This window comes from Podarcis vaucheri (assembly GCF_965113315.1).
Source record: "Podarcis vaucheri genome assembly, chromosome: 2".
Classification (NCBI taxonomy): Eukaryota; Metazoa; Chordata; class Lepidosauria; order Squamata; family Lacertidae; genus Podarcis; species Podarcis vaucheri.
Genome location: NC_138760.1, coordinates 7,885,672 through 7,900,075, shown reverse-complemented (window position 1 = coordinate 7,900,075; position 14,404 = coordinate 7,885,672). Strand labels below are relative to the sequence as shown.

The following is a 14,404-nucleotide window of genomic DNA, read 5'->3' as shown; positions in this document are numbered from 1 at the left end:
AGGATTTGCTCGTTAGGATTTCAGAAATTCTGTCCGCTGCCCAGGTAGCATTAATGAGTAGAGCTAAAGCAAGTGGTAGCAAGATAATAGCTGCCAGGTAAGGGATTGAGCCAAGGCAAAGTTTGGTGAATTAGGAACATAAGTGTGATGGGATTTAGCTAGTCAGGGTAAAGCAGAGGCAGAAAAAATAGTGTGTAGCAGAATCAGGTTTCTCCTTTGTCACCGATGAAATATTGTTTTGGGCCACTGTTACATTCCTATTTGCTTGGCCATTTCATTGAAGTCAGAGGAACTCCCAATAACTGTTAGGTATAGGTGTCAGCGGCTTGGACTTAACTGGATTGCAGGTCAAATAATGGATGGAGCTATACCTCCCAAGCACCACTTTATTGAAACACAGTTTTGAATTTCCTTTCTGACTTGAATTTCAAAATCTCCACCACTTGACCTGCCATGAAAGTTAAGCCAAGAAAAACCAGAGTATCTGTATTAATATTTGCATTCATTCTATTCATGGTTCTCCTTGTATGCCAAGTGACAATTTGCATTTTCATGCCATGAATAATCAGCAGCTTTCCTTTCAATTCTACCCTAAGCATCTCCAGCTTGTCTCTGCAAAAGGGCCCTGCAATATTGGCTTGGCAATCTTGATAGGAGGCCAAGATATGTAGCTTCTCTCGACTCTAGGGGCATCTGTGGCTAAACAAAGGAAAGCAGCACGGACTTTTAGGTAACCCTACACTATCTGTAGGCCAAATGATGGAGTGCTGAATGGGCACTGAGCAGAAAGTGACAGAAACAACCTCATTTGGTCTAATGTAGAAAGGTGTTGCTGCATGATGGATCTGTGGAGCTATCGGGAATCATAGTTCAGAATGGTTGGGGATTATTCTGGACTAAAGAAAAGTGTGTGTGTGGGGGGGCTGGACTTAAAGCAGGCCCCCGCTCCAAGAAGTGAAGACTTTTAACCAAGAGCGGTTGTCTATGGGAATTTAGGAAGGCAAGGAGAAAAACACAAAGCATAGCTGGGCGTAGCCTGGTGATTATGCTTGCAAAAATTGAAATGTATGGGGTGGTATGCAACTAGGTTTCACTCAGAGTCACTGGAATTCATGAACATTACTAAGTTAGGTCCATTCATTTCAATGGGTGAGTAAAACTTTCTTGAATGCCACCCATTCAGTTAAGTGGCCCTGCCAGTGGAGGCCCATGCAAGGACTTCTACTAGGATAATGGGGTTCAGAGAATTGCCAGCACAGCTCATGCGGGAGGACAAGGCTGGTTGTTCCATTGGGCAAGTAGATGGAGTTATCTGCTTAGTGCTACATTGAACTTCTCCTATAGCTTCCTAGCTCAAGGGTTGGGGAATTTGTCAACATTTACCGTATTTTTCGCTCTATAAGACGCACCAGACCACAAGACGCACCTAGTTTTTGGAGGAGGAAAACAAGAAAAAAAAATTCTGAATCTCAGAAGCCAGATCAGCAAGAGGGATCTCTGCGCAGTGAAAGCAGCAATCCCTCTTGCTGTTCTGGCTTCTGGGATAGCTGGGCAGCCTGCATTCGCTCCATAAGACGCACACACACTTCCCCTTACTTTTTAGGAGGGAAAAAGTGAGTCTTATAGAGCGAAAAATACGGTACATGAGTCTTAGAACATGAACTTCTGCAACCTGAGGCAGTCGTGCAGAGCTTTCTTTCTTTCTTTCTTTCTTTCTTTCTTTCTTTCTTTCTTTGGGTGTGTGGATGTGGAGGGTAGACAGCTGGCTAGTATTATTTGGTAGGAAAGAATCTTTGAGCACACTGCTGTTCCTTCCTAGCGCCATTCATAAGAGAAACCACAACCCAGTTGGGCCAACCTAAGCCTTTATCCCGAGCAAAGCAAGACTTTTGACTTCATCCCAGTATTGATGGGAAGGAGGGAAATGGCTCATGGCTGACAGGGATTAGAAGACAAATGTTTCGGGGTGGGGTTTAACCTGGACTCCAGGTTCCACAGTATCTCCCAACAAGCTTGTTGTCTGAAAGGCTTTAGATAACAGAATCTGTGTCAGTTCTTAAGGCGGGGTCTGTCTTCTTTGAAAACCACAACGCACAAGAAGTGCTTCATAATCCTTACTGGAGAAGGAGGGGAATCAAATAAAGAAAAGGTGCTGGCACATTTTTCTAGCGTATTTCCTTCCTCCTATAATCGCTACATGTAGAAATAGAGAGATTATTTTCTTTTTAGAAATAAAAGAAAAAATATTTATTTTGTTGTAAGAGATGTAATTTCAAAAAAACACTCCATGTTGTAAATAAAATATGAAAATTGGAAGATTGGCTCTGGCTACTTGTTTTGTGCACGATAAAAAGGGTTTTTGCTAAATTCACCTAAGAAACAAGTATTATGGAAATGTACAGTCAGATGGCCAGAATATAAATCAATCAATCATCATCATCATCATTATTTATCGTATATACTCAAGTATAAGCCAACTTTTTCAGCACATTTTTAAATGCTGAAAAAGCCCCCCTCAGCTTATACTCAAGTGAGGGTCCTTTCAGGCTGCTCCTTCCTCATCTTCCACCTTTGCCACTGTCAGCGATGGCGGAGGAAGAACAAGCAGCCTGAAAGCAGCCCTTTCTTCCTCCAATGTTCTTCCTGCGCCGCTCCCGCCACCACCCGGTTTGTGGTGTGGTGAACCGGCTTATACTCGGGTCAATACGTTTTCCCAGTTTTTTTGTGCTAAAATTAGGTGCCGCGGCTTATATTCAGGTCGGCTTATACTCGAGTATATACGGTATTATAGTATAGTTTTTGTTTGGTTCTATAGTTACAGGCATTGGTTTCTGCCTTGTGGTTTATGACTAAAATGTCACTGATGATGAAATTCTGACAATCAGGATTGTGCCTGTCATCTACATACTCACCCAAAATAACAAGGAGAAATGTAAAATAAAAGCTGCCCTTATTTGTCTAAGCACTCTCTCTACAGTGTATTTTCAGAAGACAATGGTTTCTGTTGGAAAAGGATGTTGGATTTTTAAAGGCCTTTTCAAAACACATCTGGAAATGGATATATTAACACACAGTGTATGCTCCATGTCTTTATTTTAATAAAGTATTTCAGTATTTTAAAGTTTCCCAGAACACACCTCAGGATGCATCATCAAGACATCATAGATACAGTGGTACCTCGGGTTACATACGCTTCGGGTTACATACGCTTCAGGTTACATACGCTTCAGATTACAGACTCCGCTAACCCAGAAATAGTACCTTGGGTTAAGAACTTTGCTTCAGGATGAGAACAGAAATCATGCTCCGGTGGCGCGGCGGCAGCAGGAGGCCCCATTAGCTAAAGTGGTGCTTCAGGTTAAGAACAGTTTCAGGTTAAGAACGGACCTCCAGAACAAATTAAGTTCTTAACCCGAGGTACCACTGTATTTCACTGAAAAGGTGTCTCTTAGAACCTGAGATCCAGGCATGCCCTTGTCAATCAAATACAGTGGTACCTTGGGTTAAGAACTTAATTCTTAATTTAGCTAATGGGGCCTCCTGCTGCTGCTGCACGATTTCTGTTCTCATCCTGAAGCAAAGTTCTTAACCTGAGGTACTATTTCTGGGTTAGCGGAGTCTGTAACCTGAAGCATCTGTAACCTGAAGCGTCTGTAACCCGAGGAGTCACTGTATAGTCTTTCACACTTACTCCATCATATCACAAAGGGAAGTATTTACAGAATTTACAGGTCCCTGGTCCCTGAGCAGGAGGAGGACTTTCAGATCATGCCTGTCCAACTTGTGACCTACCAAGCCAGATGTATTCCCAGCAACTACCGTATTTTTTGCTCTATAAGACTCACTTTTCCCCTCCTAAATATTAAGGGGAAATGTGTGTGCGTCTTATGGAGCGAATGCAGGCTGCACAGCTATCCCAGAAGCCAGAACAGTAAGAGGGATCACTATGAAGCGATCCCTCTTGCTGTTCTGGCTTCTGAGATTCAGAATATTTTTTATTGTTTTCCTTCTCCAAAAACTAGGTGCATCTTATGGTCTGGTGCGTCTTATAGAGCGAAAAATACGGTATGTGTGGCACCCTGCTAGATGCAACCATCCCTTCCTGTTTGTGCAGTCTCAGTCCACCAGTAAAAACAGGGAGTTTATTGAACCCCAGCAGGCCACTGCGCATGACAGGTGAGTTGTCACTTAGTGAGTCACCAGTAGTGGAAGCCTCTTCCAGGTTAATAAGTGCAAAGCCCAAGGATGCAATGTTGCATTATGTATCCCACATGAATATTGAGAAAAGTGATGCAATAGGATTCGTAGCAAGGATGTCTTAACAGGAAATCGAGAACTTTGCCAGGAGTGATGTCATCACAATCCTTTCAAATTTAGTTGGGAGTGCAGTAAACATATCACAAGAACTACCAGAGGCCAGATTCTATGTGAAACAGAAAACATCTTGAGACATAGATAATAAGCAGATGCTAGAGGCCAGGCTGGACTGTCTTCACATATTTTTGTCAGCGTCCCTCTTTGCTTCTGGCTGAAATCTCTCCTTGCAACTGTTTCCTTCCCTTTCCCTTTTGGTATGCTCTGAGCCTGAGTAACCTCCCCCCCCCTTATGAAACTACTGAGCACCTCAATGCTGAAAGGAGGTACTGCTCTTTTAAAAATATATGGGGACCCCCACTGCAGCTCAAGACCAACTTCCATTGAACTTTGCAAACGAAGTAGATAATAATGATGATGATGATAATAATAATAATAATAATAATAATAATAATAATAATAATAATAATAATTTATTATTTATACCCCGCCCATCTGGCTGGGTTTCCCCAGCCACTCTGGGCGGCTTCCAAAAGAATATTAAAATACTATAATACATCAAACATTAAAAGCTTCCTGAAACAGGGCTGCCTTCAGATGTCTTCTAAAAGCCTGGTAGTTGTTGTTCTCTTTGACATCTGGTGGGAGGGCGTTCCACAGGGCAGGTGCCACTACCGAGAAGGCCCTCTGCCTGGTTCCCTGTAACTTGGCTTCTCGCAGTGAGGGAACCGCCAGAAGGCCCTCGGTGCTGGACCTCAGTGTCCGGGTAGAACGATGGGGGTGTGCACCAGGCTTCATATAAATGTATAATTCACAGCAATCATCCCTAACTCGATACATTCCAGATGTTTTGGACCATAACACAGTATGGTCATGCTAGCTGGGGACAAAATGTCTGCCCAGTCCAATGTCACATTGCTTAGAAGCAAGTCCCACGTATTTCAACGCACCGTATTTTTCACTCTATAAGACGCACTTTCCCCCTCCTAAAAAGTAAGGGGGGATGTGTGTGCGCCTTATGGGGCGAATGCAGGCTTCGTGGGCTATTCCAGAAGCCAGAACAGTGAGAGGGAGCACTGCACAGTGCTCCCTCTCGCTGTTCTAGCTTCGCCGCACGAAGCCTCCGCAGAGGAGCCTTCATCCCACTGCCCTGCGGAGGCTTCGCGCAGCTATCCCTGGCTTTTGTGGGAGGTGGGGGAAGGGACAGAGTGCGCAGCTCTGTCCCTTTCACCCACCTCCCAGAAAAGCCCCCAAGAGCCGCGCTCCCTTTAAAGAGCGCATGGCTCTAGCAGGAGGTTGGGGGAAAGCCAGGAGGTTTGGTTTCACTAAAGCCAGGAGAGCAAGCGAGATCAGTGCGCACCGATCCCGCTTGCTCTCCTGGCTTCAGGGATAGCCCCGCAAAGCCTCCTGAGCGGAGAGGCTTCTTATTTCTTGTTTTCCTCCCCTAAAAACTAGGTGCGTCTTATGGTCGGGTGCATCTTATAGAGCGAAAAATACGCTAAGTGTGCATAGCTTATAACTAAGAGAGTTCTGGATTCAGCTGTACCCTTGATTCAAGCCCTCAGATGTGAACGCCCTTGCCTTCTGTGGTTGCTCATTGGTGAGATATATGCATTCTGCATATGCTGGAAGGCACTCTTGTCTCTGATATGCTTTCAAATGTCCCAGGGTGGAAACCCAGCACAAGAAAGAGGCCTTATGTCTCCTGGGGAAGCCTTTATACATGAAGAAGCATGCAACGTTGGAAGATAGTCTGCACAGGTGAGTGGGGCTGTGCCCCACCAAATGCAGTCTGCTCTCTGCCACCCCCCACTTCTTTGCCGCCTTATCTATAGCCAGTCCAAGTGTGGCACTCACAGCCTGCCGGTTCCCACCTCCCTTGTCTCAATGTTATTCCTTGTACAATTCAGCAGGGAGGAAGATGGGGACAATATGAGAATTCATGTCATGAGCTGGCAGGACAATGGGGAGGAGGAAACGGATCCTGGCGATGGGTGTAGCAACAACTGGTACACATGAATGAATGAAACTTTATTTGCATCAGCCACCAGCCATAGCAATAAAACAAACAAAATGCGGTATACAGAGGTTAAAGGTAAAAAGTCAATTATATAAAATACATTTTGGGGGTTTGAATCAATAGTCAAATAATGGAGCTTATTTTAATTGCCCCGGCTAAAAACCTTGCAACCTTTGCTGTCACCTGCTCATCTTGATCTGCTAAGAGAAAGGACAGTGTAACAATGGTTGGGCGACCCGGAATGGAGGGGTGATAACCTCACTCTTCAAATCTTTATAAAGAGTGCAAGCCAGAAGGACATGAGCTACCGATTCAGTACTGCCATCTCCACTGGTACACATTAGAACAAGCTGCAGATGGAGGAGGAAGAGGTTGGGGGCGTAGAAAGTACTCACAGGGTGTCAGAGGATGGCGAGGAGATCAGTGCACAGGCATCAGAGAAGCAGGACCCATTACCAGAGCTGGAGGTGTCCCCATCTCCACAAACAAAGCAAGCTCCAAGGCATAGGGAGGAGTGGGAGGAACTCTCTAGGAAGCTGAGACAGGCAATAGCACACAGCCCAGCTCACTAACTGGCCAGGTGGGGCTGGCTGGATCTGGAAGGAGGTGTGTGATTCCTCAGCTGGATTAGTCTCAGGACAGGTGAGGACTACATGCCTCCTCAAGCCCAGATGCTGCTATCAACATGCAAAGTACAATAGGGGAGCAGAGCTGAGGTTCTGTGCCTGCTGTGATGGCCTGGGAATCAGATTCAGAGGCTGAACCTGAGAAATCCTAGCCTGCACAGGAGTCTCCACCTCCAGGGGCTTGAACCTGAAGGGCTCTCACCTGTGCCTCAGGAGCAGACACCAGCTGAATCTGCTCTGGCTCCAGAAGTGATAGAGGACCCATTGCCTGCAGGTGCTCCACTCTCAGCCCCGTCAGGGGAAGGCGAGGTTGCCTCTGGATTGCAGAGGCTCAGGGCAGAGAGGTGGAGGGAACTAAGTTCTTGCAGGAGGAGTGCTTGCCTCCAGGCCAGGAGAGGCGAGTCACCTGTGGCCACCCTATGCCTCGGGGCAGATAAAAGCCAGCTAGCCCCAGTCCCAGGTTGTGGGAGCAACATTGTGGGTAACCTGTTACAGATGGGTAGCCGTGTTGGTCTGCCATAGTCAAAATAAAAAAATTTCTTCCTGTAGCACCTTAAAGACCAACTAAGTTAGTTCTTGGTATAAGCTTTCGTGTGCATGCACACTTCTTCTTTTTTTATTTTGACTGTGGGTAACCTGTTCCTGCCGGCACCCCGTCCTGCTCTTCTGCCAGAGTTCCTGACCTCACCCGACTCCTTGCCTTGGACCCCGCTTCAGCCTTGTTGGACAGCCCCATACCACACCCTCGACCTTGGACTGGACTTGGACCACACCGCACTGTAATCCCCCGGGATCAGCACACTTGCACAGCTTTCCATTTTGATGGACCATGGCTTTGATGTCCTAGGCGATGAGTACCTAACAATCATTTAAATCTTTCATCAGTAATTATGCTGCTGCTGCATTCTTTTTACCTGGAATTGTAGACTGTTGGAACTATTGGAGGCCAGACTGTTTAGAATCTACATCTTATTAAAAACAGAACCTTTACATTGGTGTGTTTTGACCCATAAATCCCACCTTTAACACCAAACACCTCCAAGGAACACAGGGGAAATCAAAAGAGAGAGGCTGGAAGAAACCACTTTTAATGTGCCATTATTTAGTGCAGACAGCTTTAGCAGCAAGTTTCATAAGTGCCTGTAGCTCACCAACTTGGAAACAATGAAGAGTTAAAGAATGATGGTAAGACCATGTCGAGCAAAAGACTCCAGTGTTGGCTGAAGCTGGACATCAAAGCAGGGGAACTCGGGATTCTTGTATTTTGAGTTTTCCTTTTACGCATATCTGTAAAAGTGATAGATCATGGAATAAGGAGATGGACTGAGTTCAGGTCAGAAGGAATTTAGGGGTGCCCTAGCAGCTGCCTGGGCCAATTATGGGTGGGGGCTGCACACCTCCCGCTTTCAGAAAAATAGTTTCGAACTACTGTATTTTTCACTCTATAAGACGCACTTTTCCACTCCTAAAAAATAAGGGGAAATGTGTGTGAGTCTTATGGAGCGAATGCAGGCGGGAGGCTCTACTCAGCACTCCCTTTAAAGAGCCACATGGAGCGTGTGTGCGGCTCTTCAGGGCTTTTAAAGGGAGCGTGGCTCTCGGGGGAGCCTTAGCCATGTGCAGCCTCTCCTAGGCAGGGGGATGAAGCCCCCCCCCCTGCCCGGGAGAGGCTGTGCGCGGCTGTCCCATAAGCCAGGACAGCCAGCAGGATCGCTGCGCTGCGCTGCGATCCTGCTGGCTGTCCTGGCTTCTTGCTTAACCATGTGCAGCCTCTCCCGGGCAAGGGGAGCCTTCATTCTGCTGCCTGGGAAAGGCTGCACGCGGCTATCCCATAAGCCAGGACAGCAAACGGGATCGCTGCGCAGTGATCTCGCTTGCTGTCCTGGCTTCTGGGATTCAGAATATTTTTTTTCTTGTTTTCCTCTTCCAAAAACTAGGTGCGTCTTATGGTCTGGTGCGTCTTATGGAGCGAAAAATACGATATTTCCTGTTTTCTGTAAGAAGCTCAAGTACAGAACAGCCCTGTGAGGTAGGTTGGGTGGAAAGACAGTGACTGTCCTAAGATTATTCAATGAACTCATACAATCCAATACAGTAAGACTGCAACTTAAACAGGGGTTATGTTCTGGGGATCACGACTAAAGCCAAAACACCCTGGGTTCAAGGGTGGGTGGGATTGCCATTTTTCCTGGAACCATTTTTCCTCCCTTTTAATTTTTTTGCCATGCATTTAAAGCTGAATGTGCACGAATTAAATGTGTGTGAGTTGTGGGCTTACTGTGTTTGAAGTGGCATCTGTGTGACTGGTAAAAATCACTTGTAGAGTCGTACCTTGGAAGCTGAATGGAATCCGTTCCGCTAGTTCGTTCGACTTCCAAGGCGAGGCTTCCAATTGGCTGCAGAAGCTTCCTGCAGCCAATCAGAAGCTGTGGAAGGCCTGCCGGACATCCAGCTTCCAAAAGAACGTTTGCAAACCGGAACACTCACTTGTGGGTTTGCAGCATTCGGGACCCAAAACGATTGACTGCTAAGGCGTTCGTCAACCAAGGTATGGCTGTATTTCATAGTGTATGATTTTTCCAGACATGTAGACAGGGAAGTATTTACTATTACACAAGGATTTGAATCAGTCAAATGTGACCACTTCTAGTGCATGGCACTGGCTTGTCCTTCTCTTTCCAGAAATAGGGAAAGTACAGAACCCTTGAAGCTTATCTGTCTTGAGGATGTGAGTCATACGGTAACAGTTCTCTTTTCAAATGCAGTAAGACTTACCTGAATGAGAGAAAGCCAGATGGGTAACTTTCCTTGATGAACCTCTTTTTATAGCTGTGAATAGGAATAAGGCAACAGTTATGAAAACAACAGTAACAGCGTAAACCTGTGCATGTCTACTTAGAAAGAACTCTGAATTCAATAGGAACTGTTCCTAGGTAAGGCACGGGGAAACTTTGGCCCTCCAGATGTTACTGGACTACAACTCCCATCATCCTTGACCATTGGCCATACTGGCTGCTACTAAGCGTGGAGTTGAAAGCCTATAGCATCTGAAGGACTGTGTGTTCTCCACCCCTGTTGCATAGGACTGGAGCCTAACAGAGCCAAGCCATTCCCAAATCACCAAACATCTAAAAGTAGGTGGAAATAACCTTTGACTATCCAGATGTTGCTGAACTACAACTCCCATCAGTCCCAGCAAGTATGAGATGGTCAGAGCAACAGATGGTCCAGCAACAAAAGTTCCCTACCACTGATCTAAAGCCTGACTTTCCTGTAGCTATTTTACTGTAACGAGACCAGCTAGATAAATAACCCCATTGCTGATTGTTCCTGAATTGGGAATAATTATCAATCAAGCTATAGTAGTATTGATGATGATATTAATAGCAATAATAACAACAAACGAACCTTTTACATTTCAACCAGTAGATTATTTAATTCAATTTTGCTAAATTGAGGCCCAATCAATGAAGAGTAGGGTTAAATAAATGGGTTTAGGATTAAGAGCGCCCTCATTTATCTGATTCTGGAGTGTTACCATACCGAGGTTGAAAAATCATCCTCCCTTCTAATCATGGTTGCAAGCTTTTGCTTATTGAATTATAAGTTGTTTTATTTTTTTTAAAGCAACAACAACAACATTTCTTATCTACTTTTCACTCCTCTGTAATCCCAAAGCAGGGCATAATTTAAAAGCACAAAACATAATAAAGCAGAATAAAACCTTTGAACAATAAACTATAATCACTGTTTTGCTGTTGTCAAACAACTGGGACTCTGAAACCTATGCTGACCTACTGCAGAAAGCAAAGAACTATCTTGTGTCTGCCTACACTTGTGTAAGAAAGTATTTTTATAGTTATATAGGAATCACCTTGGTTTTGATTCTTCTTTGTCTTTCTGCTGGCCCTGTTGTCTTTACTCTGATTGGAAAACTGATCTGCAGTCTACTACATACCTGTACTGTTTGGCATTGATGAGCCAGTGTACAAAATCCTTGGCCTTCATTTTGTCCAAATATTGAGTAAAATCACTGGTAAAGGTGCCTTCAGAATGTCTTTTGACATTAGATGTAAAGCTGTGGGCGCTTTCTGTTTCATAAGACTGCCACCTGTATCCGAAATCAAGAATGGACAGAATTATACATCCTTTTAACCAGGCATAGGCAAACTCAGCCCTCCAGATGTTTTAGGACTACAACTCCCATCATCCCTAGCTAACAGGGCCAGTGGTCAGGGATGATGGGAGTTGTAGTCCCAAAACATCTGGAGGGCCGAGTTTGCCTATGCCTGCTTTTAACCATAGTAAGAGTATCTTCATAGCACATCACACCTTATCAAAAAATTAAATTTTACACAGAGTAGAACCTACGGAAATTAATGAACAAGACTAAGTTAGGTCCTTTAATTCCAAGTGGTCCACTCTGAGTAACACCCATCATGTTTTTTAAAACACTGGCTACCACAAGCCCTGCACAGCAGACGTCCCGTGACAAGAGAACACATATCTTCAGGGTAGTAATAGTTATGCCTGTTGGACCCACCCCAACTTATTCACGACCAGTAGGTCTTGTGAACGCACACGATATACCTATGAACAAACAGTACCTGTGTAGGCCAGTTTGCATGATTCTGCTGTTTGTAAGGATTATGCATCCACAATCTAGGCATGTTACATTTGTGTCTGCAGAAAAGTCTGCTCACAATTTAAACTGAATGTGCATAAGCTGTGTGGGTTCAGACTGGGGCATGAGCTTGACCTCCATAGGCATACCCTGAACTTATTTCCACAAATAAGGCTCCCATGCAACTTACAAAGGGCACCAACTTGTACCATCTTCTTGTGTTTTAAGTAAACACACAGTTTATATACACCGTATTTTTCTGTCTCTAAGACGCCCCCTATTTTTGGGGACTCAGATTTAAGAAAATGGAGGGACACACTATCGTGTATAAAATGCCCCCTAATTTTTTACATTATTTTTTAGGGAAAAAACCTAGAATCATAGAGTTGGAAGAGACCACAAGGGCCATCGAGTCCAACCCCCTGCCAAGCAGGAAACACCATCAGAGCACTCCTGACATATGGTTGTCAAGCCTCTGCTTAAAGACCTCCAAAGTAGGAGACTCCACCACACTCCTTGGCAGCAAATTCCACTGTCGAACAGCTCTTACTGTCAGGAAGTTCTTCCTAATGTTTAGGTGGAATCTTCTTTCTTGTAGTTTGGATCCATTGCTCTGTGTCCGCTTCTCTGGAGCAGCAGAAAACAACCTTTCTCCCTCCTCTATGTGACATCCTTTTATATATTTGAACATGGCTATCATATCACCCCTTAACCTCCTCTTCTCCAGGCTAAACATGCCCAGCTCCCTTAGTCTTATATATGGAAAAACGCAGTAGTATGTAGTAATATATAGTTCAGCTGGCATACATTTCTAAATTCTGCTTTAACTGGGGTGTGGACAGAGGTTGCCAGTTAATCTCCTCATATTATCTTAAACTGACCGTCCTATTTCCTCCGTTACAGGATTGGGGAAAGGGTTCAAATTTCTAGGAGTCAGCTTGACAGTGCTGAAAATATATTCTGAAGATTTCCACAAGGATTCATCAAGTATCTGCGTCCCTGTGATTCAACTCCATTCTGTCGATCATTCTTAAATGCTTCTTACCTGGACTCATCAGTCGAATCTTTCAGGACCATTTGCCAGCTAACGGGGAGAAAAGCTGCAACAACCAGCCCACAAAGGTAAAGCCACTGTGTGTTCTTCATCAGACCTTCTGCATCAAAACAAGCAAATAAATGAACCAGAAATCAGATCATTGTTGTTAAAAGTTACATTTACCTACCAGTTTAGGAGATGACACAATGATGCCTTTTTAAGGTTTCAAAGGAAAGAATGACTCCCCCGACTCTTAAAATGAGTTTGTAAACATCCAAATCATGATTCTATGCTGCATTTAATGTTAGCCATACTCAGAGTAGTATATCGATAGGAATTATTTTTTTTTCATATTTATTTATTTAGCATATGTGACTAACTTAAGTCCATAAATTTCAATGGGTCTGCTCTGAATAGAACTTATTTGGCCAGAGCCTTCTGATTTTGAACATTTGAACTTGCAGTTGGCACACACCAGCTAAGCTAAAGAAGCTGATGTGAAGTTGATTTCATGCCGTTCAGTCAAATGAGGCTGACATAGCAATCCCAAACGCATGGAGACAGAGGAGTCCTTCCTCTCTAGATAATGAAAGTGGTATGAGAGAGAGAGAGAGAGAGAGAGAGAGAGAGAGAGAGAGAGGCATCATTGTCCATGCTATGCAGAGACTCACCTTATTGTCTTTGTTCACAAGTTTTTGTAGTTCTTCAGAAACCTGATTGGAGAAAACAGGCTTTTTTATAATAAAAAAGGGGGTAAAGTTTTCAAAAACATGTTTTACAATATGAGGTGCTGCATATTGCCTCGATCTCTTTGGAAAGGAGTCTAACAAATCCAGCAAGTAAGCATAATGAGAAAATGTATGTGTACACTATGGGAAATTGTGGCTCTGTCGTTCCACCTTCTGTGCTCTTAAAAGCTGTCGCTTGTTCCTCCAGCCTTACTTTCATCTAAGCACGCTTAAGACCACAGCATCCATTTCAGTGCTTAGTGAGTTTGTTATTTGCATGTGTGCCTTTTTCATTTTAGTGGAACTTATTGATGCGTGCTTTTGCAAGCTATTTCCAGCCAAAGTGCCAACTATACAATGACAGAAATGCCTTGCTTTTCCCAATCTATTTCCTTTAAAAGAATAGCTGTTTGCACCTAGGATGATGTCTCACTTTGGATAAACTGAAAGCAATCACATTCCTTCATGACTTAGCTTAGAAAACCCGATATCTGCCTTCTCCCCGCTACTTTGAATGTAATAGAGACTTCCTACCCCTCTGTCATTAGTTAATGCCTCATTTAAAGTGCTATAGATTGAGTCTTATACAGACGGATGGTGCTGCTGAAGAGAATATTGCTTACCTTCCGAAAGACGCAAGATTCTCTTTAAATCCTGAGTCCTTTCTCTTTGTGAGCTGATTTTGTGGCTTAATGCTATTCCTTACCAGGGTTTTTAAGCTTGTTAGTGGAATGCTAAAAGATGACAGGTAGGTCATTGGTGTTCATGATTTTGGTTGGATGGGCCAGTTATGAATCATTACCGGATCTTTCTTTCCTTTTCTATTTTTAAGTGGGTCCATAGAGAAGATGTGACCATTGCAGGACTCCTTAGCTGTGCCTTCAGCAAGGTTTTCTCCACAATGCTCAGGTGGATCAAGTCAACAGCACGCTTCTTCCTTACTAGAGGAGTGTGTGTGTGCGTGTGTGTGTCTGTTGCAGGGCCACATCCTGTGTGAGCCTGAAGGAGTGATGTTCCAAACACCTTTCTCTTCTAAAACAACAAGAAGAGGGAAAG

At 44.2% G+C, this 14,404-nt stretch overlaps 1 protein-coding gene across 1 annotated transcript; it reads right to left on the bottom strand.

The window, feature by feature from the left end:
* Nucleotides 1-7,791: 7,791 nt before the first annotated feature.
* LOC309526266 (exendin-3-like) lies at nucleotides 7,792-14,029 on the bottom strand. Its single transcript, XM_082212173.1, has 6 exons — nucleotides 13,972-14,029; nucleotides 13,292-13,333; nucleotides 12,630-12,738; nucleotides 10,919-11,071; nucleotides 9,736-9,789; nucleotides 7,792-8,247 (listed from the first exon to the last, which is right to left on the bottom strand). The coding sequence occupies exons 3-6, from the start codon at nucleotides 12,728-12,730 to the stop codon at nucleotides 8,238-8,240; spliced, it is 318 nt and encodes a 105-aa protein (XP_082068299.1). The 5' UTR covers nucleotides 12,731-12,738; nucleotides 13,292-13,333; nucleotides 13,972-14,029; the 3' UTR covers nucleotides 7,792-8,237.
* Nucleotides 14,030-14,404: the final 375 nt, after the last annotated feature.

Excerpts from the sequence above, each read along its gene's own strand:
- LOC309526266 (XM_082212173.1), bottom strand. The coding sequence starts at position 12,730 with ATGAAGAACACACAGTGGCTTTACCTTTGTGGGCTGGTTGTTGCAGCT. Across the intron at positions 11,072-12,629 it reads GATTCGACTGATGAGTCCAG|GTGGCAGTCTTATGAAACAG; the intron begins GTAAGAAGCATT and ends TTTCGGATACAG. Across the intron at positions 9,790-10,918 it reads ATCAATGCCAAACAGTACAG|CTATAAAAAGAGGTTCATCA; the intron begins GTATGTAGTAGA and ends TCCTATTCACAG.